Below are 17196 nucleotides of genomic sequence, written 5' to 3'. Positions count from 1 at the left end.
CCTGCTGTAGGACTCAGCTTCGCTAGGTGATGGGCTTGCTGTCTCACCCCGTGATTAGCTCCCCTCTCCGCAGGGCCCTGCTGGCTGCTGTGGGACCCCGGCCGCAGGGCGCAGGCAAGAGCAGGTTTCGGTGAAGGTTGGGTTTCTTCCTTTCCTTCTCGTGATCCGGTGCTCCCTGCCTCTGCAGTCCCCTTGCTGTATGTTCACCTGCATGCATGTGACCAACCCGGGCGCTCGGTGGTCCTCGGGCCCTTTCACACTGGCTGTGACAAGACCAGAAGGGAATGGGGAGCACTCCGGGTCAGGAGGTTAAGTGACTTCGTCGGGGTCACCCTGGCGCCTCAGGGCAGCTCTGGGAGAGAAACTCGAAGCATTCGGCCCCCAAACCCCAAATGGCTCTGTGCCCCTCTCCCCTTCCACTCCTCTCTTCCCTGGCACATCTGATCCCTCACCCTACTGGCCCTCCCACATCCCACCTCTGCCCTTGACTTCTGCTGCCCCTGCTCTGCCGCCTTCTCATGATGCATTTGAGGGAAAATACCAAGGTGCTAATGTTGTGACTCAATTAATAGAGTATCAGAAGTTAGGAAAAACAGGTAAGGCTGTTTCCACGTCATTGTTTCTGTACATTTTTTTTATTGGGAGCAGGTGGAGCTGGAAGATGAAGACACGGGCTTTGCCAGTGTTTACTGCAAACAGTTTCCTGCATTTGCCTGTGGTATTTTAAGCTTGATTACCTCCCCCGGTTGATATGTTGCCTCTAAACTCAGCTGGCATCTCTTGGCTTCATCGTAACGTGGCTCAAAATACACGCTTCTGTGTGACAGAGCTCAGCTAAAATAAGCCCCGAAAGGCTATTCGTTGCAGCCGAGTTGGGGAATAAGATGAGATGTCAGTGCTCAGAGTCGCTGTTAACGGGACTGTTTCATTTCGTGGATGCCGTGTGAATGCTAACGTGTTGTTTCTGCTCTGTTCCCTCATGCCTGCCCGGATTCAGAGAGAGGTAACCAACCGATTTTCACTTCTCCCTCCTCGTCGGTGTCTTAAGTGTCTGGCAAAGCTCACTTGCTTTCTCCATGCCTTGTTGCCACTGCGAAAGCCGTCATTGTCTTTGAGAGGCATAACTTTGTTCTCTTTAACCTTTTATCATCATCATTCTTATGTGTCCTCATTTAAAACAGAGTATGGAATTGCATCTGGGTCCCTGACCCCGCATTGCCTTTGACCCTGTTTGGGGACAGTGATGGGCAGGGTGATTAGGTATAGCGGGAACGTGGCCACTCTCACTAATGGCTGGGAGGCATCGAATCCACATGCTGGGGAGGAAGTGTGATTAGAAATATTAAAGTTGCGTCAGGCTTTTTGTGCTCCTTGAAGAGTTCATAATAGGACTTGATTAAGTTATATATTTTCTAGAGTTTCATTGGGGAGGGTTGGCTCTAGGCTAACAGCCGGAAGGACTGACTCCATTTCAATCTCGATTATTAGCCAAAAGATACGGAATTCTTCTTCTCCTTTCCCACAACTAGATGAGCATAACTATGGAAAGGATACGACTCTGAAGCGAAAGGCAGGCATTTGTACCTCCGATGTGTGTGTTTCTGGCGCTCCGAACGTCAGCCTATCCAGTTGGTTGACTGGGGGCTTTAAGCTCCACTCTTCCACAGCTTTAACAGTTAGGTAAAGCTCCATTTTTTGATGGAGAAAGAAAGTTTTGAAACTCCTCTTTTTGAAAGAATGGTCATGGTTACTGCTTGGCAAAGTGAAGAGAGACAAGCAGTCGCCTGTTTGTGTTGGGGTCCATTTCGGGTGAACTCCTGCCCAGTTGGAGTCAAGCCGTCTCCATTGGCGGTGGCCATTTTCCCTCCTCAGGATGAGCTGATTTCCGTGCTCAGTGGTGAGGAGGGGAAAGGGAGACAGCATTGACTGGGTGGGTAACACTTCCAGAGATCAATCTTCCCAAGGGTATGGTTAGGAGAATTTGCAAACTTGATTGACTCATTCATTACCTTTGAGGAGGCTTTAGCCTCTCTGGAGGGGGTGGAAGCGTCCAGAGGATGAGGAATGTGAGCTCCCTCATCTTAAATAATGAGAGGTCCTGTCTGAGCCAACGGTGAGAATATTTTCAGATGTTTGGTAATTTCCCCCCTCTGTATTTATTCCGGTCTCCTCCCTGGGGAGAGGTCACTCTGAATATTAAATTAACAGCAAGACTCTGTTCTCGAGAGGGCTACGAATTCTGGTCTGCCAAGGCCACCTGGATTATTTGCAGGTAGAATTTCTAATCTGTTTACATAGCTTATGTGTCTCCCAGAAGCGCCTGGTGAAGGATTCCCTGTGGAGAATGTGTGTTTACCCAGGTGATGAGTTACTGGGATGCCCTCTGAAGGGGCACTTAGCATCTGCTTCAGCTTGCAAAGGAGAAAGTGAGTTGAGTTGACAAAGCTAGAGCGTGAGCTTTGTGAGGTTAGTGCCTACTGACATGGCACTGGGTAAAACTAAAAAAACAAAAGTAGAACAAAACAAAAAATCAAGTGTGTGTGTTATACATTCTGGATTGACCATCTAGGAAGATGACTTTCTCATCTCCTTTCTTCCTCTTCTCTCCTCCCACCCCCAAAATGAGATTGTCAGAGTACAATCAGAAGGTCAGAGCAGTTAGGCAAAGAAGAGCAAACAGTCTTGAGAATAGGATTCCTTCTCCCTCCAGACCCTGTGCAGGTAAAACAAAGTGGAGATAAAGCGCTCTGTCAGAAAGGACTAGAAATGGAATGTTTGGATCAGATGTGTTTGTTGCCGTGTGTCCTTACTTGCGTGTGCGTCCTGTCCTGCAGTAGTAACGGCTCCGGCGGCTTACACCTCCTACAGAAAGATGAGCCGGGAGGAAAGCGTCTGTAGGTGCATTTCAGCGAGTCTCAATATAATTCATACGAATGCAAATATTTACTAAAACATCTCTCATGGATAAGGAGACAGAATTTCAAAGGGGGCCTTTTTTCTTTTGACTTTTTCCTCATTGATAATGACAACTACCATTAACCGAATGCCTGTCATGTGCTAGCCTTCACAAATTCCCAGCATCAGACAGCACGGATTTGACGTGAGCAAACACGGATTATGTGGAAGACATTGTCTTTTTGTGGCGCCTGGGTAAGGAACGCTAGCAGAGGAGATTTGGTGAGAGTCTGAATGGAAGGGAGTCTCCTAGAAAAGAGGGCACAGAGTTCCTCCCAGGCAAGCCTGGGCTGTCCTACAGCGGACGGGGTCCGCTCCTTCTGGGCTGCTTCAGAAGGCAAAGCTTGATCCCACAAGCCAAAGTTGCAGGAGGCAAGTTGCAGTTCATCATTTAGAAAAAACTATATATTTTGGCTCACCAGGAGCATTCATGCAGTGGAACAGGCTGATTCGTTGAGTAAATAAGATTTCATATCACTGAAATATTCTAGGTCCCACGTCTCTGGGCTCCTATGGACAGGGCTTTGAAATGTTCGCCTGGCTAACTCCACTAAGAGGTCTGTAGGTGCCACATAAATTCCTTTCCAGGAGAGAGAAACAAAAGCAAATTCCATTTATGTAAAGGGGTTGCAGGGTAGAGATCTAGGGAAAGGGTGAATAGTTCTGTCTTGGCTCTTTTTTAATAGAACCCATTTGAATAAAGAATCGTTTCTTCATTCATTCCCTAAAGATGGATTAAGCCCCTACAGGGCGGTTAAAATGCTGTTCAACTGAGAACAATGAAAGCATTCTTTTGTCCTTTTTCCTTGCCATTAAGAAATTTGAGGCTGTCGTGTAAGATGTCTTAGCACTGACATTTTTCCCTGACAGAACTGGAGGCTGGTCCTCTGGGGGAATAATTACCAGGGAGAACAGCAAAAGGATAGGAACAGAGAGAGTGGGAAACACAAGGGCTCAGTAAACAAATGGCGAAAGGTAGTTGATTCCTGGTGCTCACTTCTGTGAGAGTTTAAGGAAGGGACACAGAGAGGTACAGCTAGAAACCTTCCACTTCCTGGTTTTTAAAGGAGACACGGTGATCCCCATGACTGCAAGAAATAAGTGGGGCACGGCTCCGTGTGTGGGGAGCAAGGGGGGACTGGACCAGAGCCTCTTTGAGCAAACGGCTCCTCATCCAGCGTTGTAAAGGGAGCAAGCCAGAGCAAAGGACAAACGTGGTCCTTGCTGCTGAGTGTCAGACAGAATGTCTCAGACAGGCGTCTAGAAGAATGTGTTGGAAAAAATAGGAGCTGTGTTCTGACTGGACCTCAGAGATCATTTGGGCCAGCTTTGTGGGTTGAAAGGAACACACTGAAGCCTGGGAGGAGGCATGACCATTGGGATGCCTGGTCAACCGGGGGAAGGCATACGGGCCCATCTGAGCCCATCTGAGCTGAGCTGTGGGAGCCAGGTAGCTGCAGCCCCAGGGCTCCTGGCGGCGCTGAGGAAAGAAGTGGTGGGCAGGAGAGCGTGGAGGGCTCTGTAGGCGAAGGTTCCTAAAACGCCCCGGCAGCAGGCCGACCCTCACCCTCACACAGTTTCAGAGCCGCCGCGGGCGCCGCCTGGCTATGTGACGCTCCGTGGCGCCTGGTGTTTTCCTCCCAAATTCACATGTGTGGCCCTAAACTGGTCGCAGCCTTTTAGGTTTGCAGTCTGTCAGGAACACTGTAGCTGTGGAGGTTTCTCGTCCCGCTCAGAATACAGGAAGATCTCTAGAAAAGGTCAGATTGCTCTTACACGTTAGCCTGGAGGTCTTACAGAATCCTGACACTGATTGGAAAAATTCTCTCTGAAAGGCTGAGTTGGGCAACGTTTTGATCGTTGTTGAAACTGGATGATGGGACATGGGGACTGTCCTCTCTACTTCTGTGTGTATTTGAGAGGTCCCAGAATGAGAAGTTTAGGGGGGAAAAAATAGGCAGATGTACTGTGTTCTTGTAACTCCCACACTCCTCAGTCTCCTGAAGCTGGGACCCAAGTTCCCCCCTCCGGGGAAGAGACCCAGGAGGCCAAGGTCACCACAGACCTCCCTCCCCTCCTGTGGCTAAGACCAAATGGCCGGTCTCCTGCCACACGGCCTCCACAGCCAGCCCTGGGGATTTCTCCTGAAACCCTCTTTTTTTGATGCCTTTGGAACCAGCCTGTCCCCGACGCTCTTTCTCTACCCTTTCATTGGGCCCTCTGCCTCTACTAGGCCTTTAAATGCCTCTCTTTTCCGGTCCAGGCCTCATTTTGTCTTTTCTCATTCTCTACGCTCTCATCTGCTGCCCTGACTGCAGCTGCCCCCCGGGTCCGTGTCTCCAGCCCAGACCACAGGCCCGAGCTCACAGACCAAGTGTCCACGTGCTTGGTGGGCCCTGCCATCGGGTGGCCCTCAGGCACCTGGCACTCGTGAGCTTCCTTCACCAAATCCCCCCCGTCCTCCCGGCCCCATCGCGAGGGCACTGAGTTGGCCCAGCAGGGACCCGCGAGTTATTCTGGGGTCTCCCTCTCATCTGCCACATCCATCCTTCCAGTCCCTCCTTTCCCTGTGTCTCCTCTACCCTGTTCTCACAGATGCTAACTTAGCCTGCTTCGGGCTCATCGTCTCACCTGGACACTGAGCAGCAACCGCCCCCGTGGGCGCCTCCCTCGACCCACATTGTCCCACCCAAAGAAACTTTTTAAAACACATATTATACGGGGTCACGTGCCGTATCACAAGGCTCAGAGGGCCAGGTGGCTGCCAGGGCACAGATGCAGCCTCCCCGCGGTCCTGCCTTGGCCCCTCGCCCCCGGGCCTCAGCGTCTGCATAGGACCACCGTTCTCCCGAACACTCTGTGGACTCTCTTACCTCCGTGCCTTTGCTCATGCTCACTGAACCTTCTCTGAACCGTCCACTGCCCTTCTCACCCTGCTGAGGTCGTTATGATACTTAAAGATGCACCTCCAATCTCACTGGGCGCCTGTATCCTTAGCGGGCTTCCCAGGCTGAACCTTGTCTGTGTTTGCCTGGCACGTAATAGTGGCTCAGAAGGCATCTTTGGAAGGGAAGGGAATTTTTTTTTTTTAAATATAAGTCTTTAATCGTATCTAGTTTAGTGAGAATATAAAGCCTACTGGCAGCTATCTTAGTCCGATGGCTGTTTTAAAAAATTATGACAAACAGTGGCTCAAAGCAACACGGATTTATTCTCCTACGGTTCTGGAGATCAGAAATCTAAAATGAGTGTCCCCGGTGTAATCACGGCATCAGCAGGGCTAAAGACTCCCGAGAAAAGCCATTTCCTTGCCTTTTCCAGCTTTCAGAGGCTGCCTGCTTTCCTTGGCTGGTGGCCCCTGCTCCCATTTTGTCCCTTAGAAGCCAAGTCCTTCTTTCCCTTGTAATTGTGTTGGGCCCAGCCAGAGAATTCAGGATAACAGCCCCATCTCAAGATCTTTAATGTAATCACCTTTTGCCATGTGAGGTGACCCATTCACAGATTCTAGGAATTAGGCTGTGAACATCTTAGAAGGGTCCTCATTCTGTCTCCTAGAGCAGCCTTTTTCAGAAATGAGGTGCCGAGCTTTTGAAACACCAGTTAAGCAATGTTTGGGTTTCATTCTGAATAAGGATGAAATTAGATCAGCCATGCATTTCATTGCACACAAAGGAAGTTGTTCAACTTGCCTCTGCCCCAGGTCTGAAAGAAAGGACTCGCTGCCTCTTCCAGATCCCCGTGTGGGGTGTTTAGCGTGGCTCGGGACAGGTCTCGGGGGAATCACATAAGAGAGACGTGCCAGTCACTTGACCTCCACAGTGAGGCGAGAACTCCTGTTTTTTCCTGGGAAGCCGATGAAAGCCCTGGAGGGCTAGTTGCAGGACTCACTCGCTGTCAGGAACTGACAGATTCCTACCTCCCTGATCTATGAGCCTGGTACCTGAGCGGCGACAGGAAAAGACAAAGCTGTAAAAAAGAATTGTCAGAATGCCCCAGACGAAGCCTGCGGCCGCCAAGCTCCTCCTTTGGGAAGATGTGGGTTCCAGATGGTTGCCTTAGGCATTAATCGCTTTCCCTGGAGCCAGAAGAAAATGAAGATTAATAATAATAATTTTTTTTTAAAAATTACTCCTCAGGGGCCGCATATGAAAGAACAGAGGGCACAGAGCTGCAGTTTGATACGATGATCCATGGCTTCTAGATCAGGGCTGGTTCCATCTCCCGGATGGTAACCTTGCAGCTGCTACCCTTGCAGGCTGGCCGGCAGTCCCGAAGAGCAGGCTCGGCCTTGGAAGCTTACCTCCTCGAATGTCAGAGCTGGACAGGAACCTTGGAAATCATGTTTCTCAACTCTCTCACTTGGAGATGAGGTTAGACTCCATTGCCCAAGGCTGTGTAGCTCAGTGGACTCAGGAATGAGATAAGAACAAAAAGGAGGGTGTGACAAGCTCTTACTTATCCTTTGTGCTGCAGAATTAAATACTGTGTTTAGACACAAGCAAGGTCCTGGGGCCCAGAGGGCCAAGCAGGCTTTTGAGCTGGATGGACCATACAGAGTGGATGGGGCAGGGTCTGTCAGATAGTATGAGGAGACCAGGGAGGGGTCACCAAGCGAGGGGAGATACCATGAGTGGAGACCTGCCTTTCCAGAACAGAGGGGAGAGCTCCGTGGTTGGAATAAGGGTACTGGAAGAGTAGGTGGGACAAATTCTGGAACTCTAGAAATCCAGACAGGTTTTGGACTTCATGTGGGTGATCATAGACCCAAAGAGATTTGGCCTCAGAGAAATGGCGGCTGAACATAGAATTTTGAAGGAAGATGCTTGTGTGTGGTGAGACACCACGTATATTCCTTTAGGATCCATCTAGGAAAGAAGAACCCAGAGAGTTGGGGGCCAGAAACAGGGCTTTCCTTGAGCGTGGTCTCCAGAAGGGAGGCCTTCTCTCATTTCCTTTTTAAATAATATGTTGTCTTGATGGTGGTTGAGACTAGAATGGGAAGGCCTTAGGAACACAGTGTAGAACAAGACTGTGCTCACCCCTGAGTCTGGGCCCAGCTCCTCGCCCAGACCTACCCCCCTCAGCCCACAGTCCTGAAGACTGTTGGCACCTCTGACCAAGAGCCAGCTTACCCGCAGGAAATTGGGATGCAGCCCCTATTCCTAAAGGAGGAAGGAGCACTCGGTTAGTACTTGTATGGCCAGGTCCAGACTGGGTACTGGGGGTAACTAAGGTCCAGATCATCTTCACAGAGCTTCAAGGCGTCGGGAATACAAACTCATAAACATACTGACATACCCGGTGGTGAGGGCAGTGTGTCCGGGTTGCCCTGGCATCGCTGGGAAGGATGCCCGCCCAGCTCTGAGTCCCGCACCGCGACAAGGGCGAAAAGACAGCGCGAGCACACGTGGGGAGAATGCCTGAGAGGTGCTAGGGCTGCAAGGGAGGGAGTTCAGGACCTGTTCAGGAGGTAAAACAGGCCAAACGTGGGGAGTTGGGGGGAGGATGGGGGAGGCTGGAAGGCCTCTGGGTTCTAGCCTGGAGGACACCAACCGAGACAGAGGATGAGGAAGGAGAGGGTTGGGGGGGAGCAGGTATTGAAGCAGGTGTGGACAGGCTGAGGCTGAAGTGCCCTGACCTGCAGCCGGGCTTGGGGAGCCCCACCGCACATGGCACACGACACGGGGCAGGCTGACCTCCTCTGTCTTCACGATGGCAAGATCCCTGTGCCTCCCCAAAGAAGCCAAGGATACCTTGAGGAAAGTGGTTATCATTGTCTGAACAGACCGCCAGTTCTTTTCATTAAGAGGAATCCTTAAAAGCCCATTCATCTGTGGTGATGTTTACAGTGTCCTGGCTTAAGCAACATCTACAAAGAAATCTTTGTGATCCAGATGGGTAGACCCGGGCATGTATTCTTCTTAAACACTTGGATCTTTAAACCACTGTCCTCTGATAATATGGTGAGAACTTGAGTCGTACGGCCCGGTCCTTTTGAAGCCGGGTACCGTCCCAGTCGTTATCCCTGTCTTCGGTCAAACAGATGCTCGAGTCCAGCGCCAGCCACCCGCTCCCCGAGGCGTGTGAGCTCTCAGCAGAGAGGGAGCCGCCACTGTCCCCCTGAGCTCTGGAGCGGAGCGCCACTGGACGGGGTCAAATGCCTTTGACGGGATCTCAGTCTGTGCTGCGTCCTTGTAGGGCAGGCCACCCGGGGACACCCGTCCCCTCGCTCCAGTGGCTGGGGGTCTGCTCATTCTCCGGGCACGTTTACACATCAGAGCCTCTCATTCTGCCCCCGCTGCACTACCACGCTTGTCACAGTTCTCTTCTATAATCACAGTATTTGTTGTTACTCGAGATAGAAGGCTCATAAAAAATACTGGTTTTTGTTAGGGGCCGTAAGAGATTCCAGGAGCTCAGGGCCCTGACTTTGGGAAACATTGTAGTTATTTTACTCAGCAACGAATTCTCAAATCCATGGAGTTGTCCCTCTGTTTTTTAGGTAGCTGTTGAAGTTTGAATTTTGTTTTTAACCATTGCATACATACTCTGTTTACCGCTGACCTGCTGGCTGCTTGCTCAGCTAACACTTGTAACTAGAACGTGTCTGTTAGAGGTTCCTTTTCTAATGCACTGATAAATGTTGTTTGCACAGAGATTTTGCTTATGTAGCAAGAGACAAAGATACAAGAATCTTGAAATGTCATGTGTTTCGATGTGACACACCAGCCAAAGCCATCGCCACAAGTCTCCACGAAATCTGTTCCAAGGTAAGGTGGGTCAGGACGCAGTGGTGCGTCTCTGTCTTTTCTTGCCGCCTCAGCAGGGAAGCAGGTGTGGTCCGGGTCTCACACTGGTGACGTTCTGCGGCTTAGGCAGAGTCACGGAGCCTCAGAGCCTCAGAATGAGGACAGGCAGCTGGGCATCGCTGGACTGGTCCCCCCTCCTTCCCTCCAGCAGAGCAGTCCTGACAGAAACATCCCCATCCTCTGCCTGGGACCCCTGTTGACCTCCATTAACAGGGTCTTGTACTTTTCAGGAGACTGTCCTATTAATCAGCAGCTCTGGCTGTTCTAGAGTTCATCCTTACATAGATCTGAAATCATCCTCTCTAGAACCTCCACGTAGTTACGTGAGATGTGTGATCTATAGCAACAGAGAAAGATTCCTCCATTTTAGTCTCTTTGCCTGGCCAGCCCTTTACCGTTTGAAGACATTTGAAGCTGCTGGCTGTTCCTGTACGTTTGGGGGTGCTAGATAGCTCTCTGTCCAGTCTTCCTGCTCCTGTCTTCCTCCTTTCTCCAGAAGCCCCATCTCTTTTGGGTCCCAAGGTTACGAGGCTCCTACCCCTCTTCTCCTGCATACTCTAGTGGGGTCCCCCTGAAGGAACACAGTGTCCCACGCGCGAGCCAGTGGAGAAAAGACCACGGGCCACTCTGTCCCTTGACCTCCAAGGAGTACAGTATGGGGGTGATTGATGTTTTTAGCAACAACATCACCTGCCGGCTTGTGTTCAAATAGCTGTTGGCCAGATCCCCAGGGCGCTGTCATGGATGTCCTGCGGCCAGGCCTTTCCACTCCCCAGACTGACTTAATCTGAACATGGGACTTGGCCGTCAACTCTGCTGGATGTCACCTTTCTAGTTTGAGGCGGATGTTGAGACCCGGCCTCATGACAGTGCTCCCTCAGCTCACTGCCCAGGCTGTAGCCCGGTGTCTGAGCAGCAGAAGCAAAGCAGGTGCCAGCCACGTTTCCTAAGGGATGGGTAGGAGCTGGGACCGGCCTGCTGCTCTAATCCCGGCAGCCACCCTCTATCCCACTCTGGCGTCGACAGGCCCGTGCAGCGCGCTCCCTCCTTGTCACTGCGTTCATTCAGTCATGCAGCCGATAGCTCAGAACGCCATTACGTGCCAGGTACTGTTCTAAGAACACAGCAGAGACTAAAACAGGGGGAGAAAATCTTTGTCCTTGTGGAGCTTGTGTTCTCGTGTCAAGCTGCCAGAACACGGCCTAGCACAGAGGAAGTGCTCGGTAAAATGTACGGCTGTTGTTGGTAGCGGCCCTCTGGCCCGCCGTCCCAGGCACGGACCGCGAGAGGGCTGGCGGGGGGCTCTGGGCCCGAAGCGACTTCTGTTCCACCTGGAATGCAAAGCTTGGGGCTGGGAATGAAGATGTGAGTGACTTGTGGGGTCACTGAAGGGGGGCGTTCTTTCAGTCCCTAAACCAACAGCACTGAGCGAAGAGGAGCGAAAGGTGATGCTCATGGCCCCTCGCAGCAGACCACCAATTCAGTAGACAGCTGACAGATTTGGGAACAGTCCTGATAGCAGCGAATATTTCCGAGTGCTGACACTGAGTCCTCAGAACTGACATAACATTATCACTGGGGACGTAAATACTAGGATTCCCAGGTGCGAAGAAGAAATGAGGCACAAGAGGTCAGGTGACTGGCCCAAGGTCACACAGCTAGTATGTAGCAAAGGTGGGATTTGAACCTACAAACACTATCCCCAGAGCCCTGAAAAGAGTGTTCAGCATTCAGGAGCAATGGGAAAAGTCCGTTGCTGTGGGCAACCGTGGGCCAGCAGAGGGTATCTGTTTGGGTTGTTTCACTAGAGGCGGGAGCCTGCTGAATGGAGGAATCATTTCCGAGCAATCAGGAGACTGCGACTCGGAGGGATAGTCCCTCGCCTGTTACCCCTGGGGAAAAGGAGCATAGTTCTCAAAACAGCTCAGCGATATAGGGGTGGGAAGTCAGGCCATAGACTAAAGCCTGTTTGACTCGGAAGCCAGGTCAGCTTAGACCCTCGCCTGGCGGGAATAGCTTAAGACATGGAGTCTGTAGCCACGGACCGCAGGTGTGTTTTCTCTTCTTCAGATTATGGCCGAACGGAAGAATGCCAAAGCCCTGGCCTGCAGCTCCTTACAGGAAAGAGCCAATGTGAACCTCGACGTGCCCTTGCAAGGTAGGTCAGCGGCGGCCACTCCTCATGCTGGCGCCGTCCCGCTGTCCGTCCTAGTCAGAGCCAGAGGCCCTTCCCTGCTTCCTGAGAAACCATGCTCAAGCCAACAGATGCTCGCTGAGCAAGCACCAGGGGTCCTCCTGGGCACAGAGTTAATGTTGTGTCAATAGGATGAGGCACAAAAGGCCAGGATGAGTCTTCTTGTTACTGGACAAGATGAAAGAATATTACCTTCAGTGGTTTTATAACTCAGGTACAGCGTGGGATAAGAACCAGCTAGTTTAAAAATATGTGAGTTGATGTGGGGAAAAAAAACGTTGTTCTTAAGTATAATGATGAATGTTAAGCAGACTTACTGTGGTGATTGTTTTTGCAATATATGCAAATATCAAGTCCCCGTGTTGTACACCTGAAACTAACAGAATGCTCTCTGTCAGGACAGTTATACCTCTGTTGTAAAATAAAAATACAGATATTTGGGGGGATTCTGTGCAGTTCCTCCTCGTGCCTCTGTGGCCTGAGTGATGAAGTCTTCCCTGGGCATCCAGCAGGCCAGCAGAAGCCGGTTGGTTCAGCATGTGTCAGACGGGGCGGCTCGAATGCACGCGTTGCCCTCGGCGCTCCCCCGCGCCTCCCCTGCCAGAAGGGAAGGCTGACCGGGATTTCGGTGGGCTGGGGGGGCCCCGGCGTCTGCTGGGAGAGAGGCTCTTCTCCCAGCACGGGAGCTGCCTCTTCCTCTGGAAGCGGGGCGCCGTGGCACGGGGGAGGGGGGCCCCGGGCCGTCCAGACCAGACGCAGAGCGGCGGCTGTGTAGACGTGTGTGCTGGAACCACGGCGAAAGATCTGTTGCTTTTGTTCTCTGTAGTAGATTTTCCGACACCAAAGACTGAGCTGGTGCAGAGGTTCCACGTGTGGTACTTGGGCATGTTACCCGTCGACAGGCCAGTCGGTACGTGCAGCACTTACGTCCTTTCCCTGTGCGAGTGTTCGGGAGCCCGTGGGGGGAGCCCCCCCTGCCCGGAGGGTGGGGGCTGTTCTGTCCCCTTTCCTGGTCTTGAATCAGGCCCCTGCCCTGTGAGCAGCCACAGCACGTAAACGGTCCTGATCAGAAGAGCAGTAGGGGACAGGCTAAGCTGCTCGGTCATCTTGTCTGCAGAACGGAGGGACTCGAACAAGGCAGACACATAGTTCTCATTCATGCAGCTGTCCCGAGACGTGTGATCCAGGGCTTTGGAGGGCTCTGCTCTTCTCAGAGGGAGCTTCCATCTCTGGGGCCGGGGTGCCTGCTCTGGTCCTTGTCGACCACTGGGCAGGGGGAAAAGGCTGAGGGAGCCCTTGTGCTTTCCTTTCTAGGGGTGACCCCAAAGCAGCACAGCCCGCAGTCAACTCCCATCGCAGCGGTTAGAACTTACCAAGCTGACAGGAGGCTGGGAGATGGAGCCTTTCCCTGGGTAGAAAAGGCTGAGGAGAAATCAGAACCCTCATGCCCTGCTTGGGAGAAATGGTACAGCCGCTTTGGAAAAAAGTCCGGCAGGTCAAACACACAGCTACCACTGGACTCAGCAGTTCTGCTCCTGGGCATATCCCCAAGCGAAATTAAAACATCCGTCCACACAAACATTCGCAGCTACACTTACTCGTCACAGTCAGAAAGTGGGAACAAATGTCCGTCAACTGACAAAACGGATTAATAAAATGTGATACTGCCAAAAAATAAAATAAAACTGTGACGCCTCCGTACCGTGTAGTTTTATTTGGTGGTAAAGAGGCATCAAGTATGACACGTGCTACAACATGGATCAGCCTAGAAGACGGGGTGTCGCACGACAGCAGCCAGAAACAAAGAACCACGTACTGTGTGATTCCATGTGTATGGACCGTTAAGAAGAGACAGCCCTCTGGAGATAGAAATTGAATCAGTAATTGCCTAGGACCAGGGGGCTGGGAAGAACTAGATGGTGACCCCGAAAATGTACAGGGTTTCTTTTCGGGGTGATAAAAATGTTCTAAAATCGATTGTGGCGATGATTGCACCACTCTGTGAATACACTACAAACTCGCACATGGTACACTTTAGATGAGTAAATTGTATGTGACTGAGAGCTCAGTAGAATCGCTCTCCCACCCCACCCCACCCCCCCACGCACTGCCAACACTCAGCCGGAGGGCCCCCTTGCACACTGCATCCTGCTCACGTACAAGGCCTTCCACACTTGGCCTCGTTTAAGTGGCAAAGTAAGGTGGAGGAAGATTGGGGTATTCTAGCGAGTGCTGGCTTCTGTTCCGTTCCTCTTCCCAAGGCTCCTTGCTTAGGAAAAGGTAACATTTGTTTAAGTACTATCTATATACTCGGGGCTAGGGACTCTTTGGAGAGAAAGTAGCACCGTGATCCAGTTAGACTGGACATCACCCACTACACCTCTCCAGGGGTTCTCATGACCCTTCTTTCTGTTGAAAAAGCTGGCATTTTTTTTTTCTTTTAAGCAATGAAATGCTCAAAATGTCTTATGGGGCTACAAAAAAAAGAAAAAAGGTCAGTTTAGGTGTAGCTGCTACGGGGTGATTTGGGCCCACGCTGGAGAGTGATAAATGGCTTTCGGACCTTGTTCAGCGATCTGTTCCATCCGCAGGAATGGATACTCTGAACAATGCCATAGAAAATCTCATGACCTCATCCAACAAGGAGGACTGGCCGTCGGTGAACATGAATGTGGCCGATGCTACTGTGACCGTCATCAGTGAAAAGGTGAGCAGGATCGGACATGGGGTTGGTCTGTGTGGGTTACGGTAATCTCCCGTGAAACACCGACACACAGCCGAGGCTTGACCTCTGGGGGGTGGGGGGCAGGGGGAGGGGTGGTTATGCTTAATTGTGAGTAAAATGCCTGCATTTTTAAAAAAACAGCTTTTTTTCCTACCTTTGTGTCTGGATCTCTGCATCACTGTGCTTTTCTTTGAACTAAGAAGCTTCTCTCCTGGTGCTCCCAATTCTTTCTTCCTCTTGTGCCCCAGAGATGGAAATCATTTGCTAGAGGTACCTGTATGACACCGGCAGTCACTCCTTGTAGGGTTTGGTTTTCTGGCTACTCTCCAGGCTTCAGTGTGGACCGGGCTGTTTGTCTGGAGTTGGGGCGCAGGAGCTGCTTCGGTTGTGGGAGGTCCTGGGGTTTGTTCTGTCAGGAGCAGCAGGGGCCAATGGTCATTGAGAGAGGCCAGCATTAGCCTCAGACCAGATTGTCCCAATTTTATGGTTGAGGAAACTGAGGCACAAGGAGATCGAATAAGTGTCTGTGGTCACAACAGCTAGAAGCAGCAAGCTCAGGATTCGGTCCAGCAGTCTGCTCCAGACTCCTGACCACTTTTCAGTTCTCCCTCTGTGAGGCACCTGTCATGGAAAGACCCCAAGGCATTGGCCTGCTCTTGACTCTGTCCACGGGGAGCTCACTTTCGAGCCCAGTGCACCTTCGCAGAAGGAGTTAGGAGTCAGATGCTCACTGACCCTGCCTCTCAGCCTGCCAGGCTGGATCTTCTTAAGTCTTTAAACGTGTCACGCCCTTTTCTCCCTCAGCATCTGCAAGTGCTGCCCCCTCTGTGCCCCCCCCCCCCCCCCCCCCCCCCCCCCATCCCCCCCCCCCCCCCCCCCCCCCCCCCCCCCCCCCCCGCCCGACCCTTACCCGGATCTCAGCCTAAACCTCCTAAACATCGTTTCTCCCAAGAAAACTTCATGGCGCCTCAGGCTCCTTTCATTTGCTATAAAAGAATTCTGTAGCACCTGAGTGAATATTTAGTAAGTCAAGAGTTAATGATCCAAAAGTCAACATTCTGGATGTGTTTACTAATTCAAAAATTGCATATGGTTGCTGCAGAGGATGTGGTGTTCATAAGAATGAAATCCAAACATTTCTTTACCCTGCATCATATGGATACCATATGGACACCAGTTTGGGGAGGGGGGGAGTGATTTGGCAGCTTTTCTACACGGTTTTAGATAGAAATACGATTTAGCGTACTATTTAGCATGGGAAGGAGAACCGGATGAAAAGACATGCCGTGGCTCATTTCCTCTTGGTGCCCTGAGGTTTCCAGCGGGTTCGCTTGGCCGAACGGGTTTTGAGCTGCCGGGTGCCCTGTATGAGCAAAGCCTACCGAGTTTGTGTGACCCCGCTGCTGCCCACCGTGGACGCCCAGGCCCGCAGTGTGGTAGCCAGAGAACAGAACACACGCAACCGCAGCGAAGTTCGGAGCGGACTAAATGTCAATGAGACACCCGCATAGCAGGGATGGCCTCTCCAGACACATTTAGAAACTCGCCTTTCTAGAAAAATACGAGTGCTTGCTAAATCCAGGCGAGCTATATATTTTTAATGCCAGTGTCTCCCTGCTCCGCTCCGGGCTTGATTCTGCGGTTTAAGATATGAGCCCGTTTAGTAGGACTGTTGCCCGGCTTCACAGAGAGTGGGCTGCTCAACAGCGTGTCTTGCAGAATGAAGAGGAAGTCTTGGTGGAGTGCCGCGTGCGATTCCTGTCCTTCATGGGCGTCGGGAAGGATGTCCATACGTTTGCCTTCATCATGGACACCGGGAACCAGCGCTTCGAGTGCCATGTTTTCTGGTGCGAGCCTAACGCGGGTAACGTGTCGGAGGCGGTGCAGGCCGCCTGCATGGTGAGTGGTCCCTGCGGGGCGCTGCCGCGGCTCCGCGCCTCTGCTCTCGTGCTGTGTGCAGGAAATCAGTGCGGAGCTCCTCGTTTGAAGGAAAATAGGTCTCCTCTCTAAAGGGACGCTCTGCTGGGTCGCGCCCCCAGTCCTGCGGACGCGATCCGTCGTGGCGAGCAGTTGGCCATCTCAGTGGCCAAGGGCGCCGACAGGAAGCCGGGCCGATGGAGCCGCATTCTGTAGGGACTCCGGTACCCCTAACAGCAGGGATCGTCAAATCTGCAGATTGGAGGAGTCTTAATTCTCGATCGCTGATTAACTTCAGTATACGGTCAGGAAATGTTGGGCATGTAGGAGTTGGTGCTCTTTAGAACCAGCTCAGGACTTAAAAAATGCAGTGTGTTGAATGATTTTTATTTCAGATAGTTGGTTTCAGCACGTCGGTCTTATATATTTAATTTGTATCTGTGAACTTAGTCCTTACAACGACTGTTTGTAGGGTGGTTGTTAGTTCTGTTTTATTTATGAGGAAACAGAGGCTCAGAGGAAAGGCGATAAGAGACAAAGCCTGGGTTCAACCCCGAGTTTTTCAGGTGACACAGCCATGCTCTTTGTACCACATA

General features: G+C 51.6%; 1 protein-coding gene across 16 annotated transcripts in view; it reads left to right on the top strand.

Annotated features, from left to right (window-relative positions):
* APBB2 (amyloid beta precursor protein binding family B member 2) overlaps positions 1 to 17196 on the top strand; it is a 355537-nt gene that overhangs the window by 330594 nt on the left and 7747 nt on the right. For 9 of the 16 annotated variants that reach the window (XM_032400244.1, XM_032400242.1, XM_032400245.1 and 6 more), the window contains 6 exons: positions 998 to 1003; positions 9611 to 9725; positions 11835 to 11922; positions 12785 to 12868; positions 14550 to 14665; positions 16403 to 16582. In XM_032400244.1, coding sequence (XP_032256135.1) covers positions 998 to 1003; positions 9611 to 9725; positions 11835 to 11922; positions 12785 to 12868; positions 14550 to 14665; positions 16403 to 16582 — 589 coding nt within the window. The remainder of the gene's footprint in view (positions 1 to 997; positions 1004 to 9610; positions 9726 to 11834; positions 11923 to 12784; positions 12869 to 14549; positions 14666 to 16402; positions 16583 to 17196) is intronic. The other 7 variants (XM_032400255.1, XM_032400252.1, XM_032400248.1 and 4 more) reach the window with 3 other exon arrangements.

The sequence above is a fragment of the Phoca vitulina genome, unplaced genomic scaffold (genome assembly GCF_004348235.1).
Source record: "Phoca vitulina isolate PV1807 unplaced genomic scaffold, GSC_HSeal_1.0 scaffold3, whole genome shotgun sequence".
Classification (NCBI taxonomy): Eukaryota; Metazoa; Chordata; class Mammalia; order Carnivora; family Phocidae; genus Phoca; species Phoca vitulina.
The sequence above is the reverse complement of the archived record's forward strand: the minus strand, read 5'-3'. Positions and strand labels throughout refer to the sequence as shown.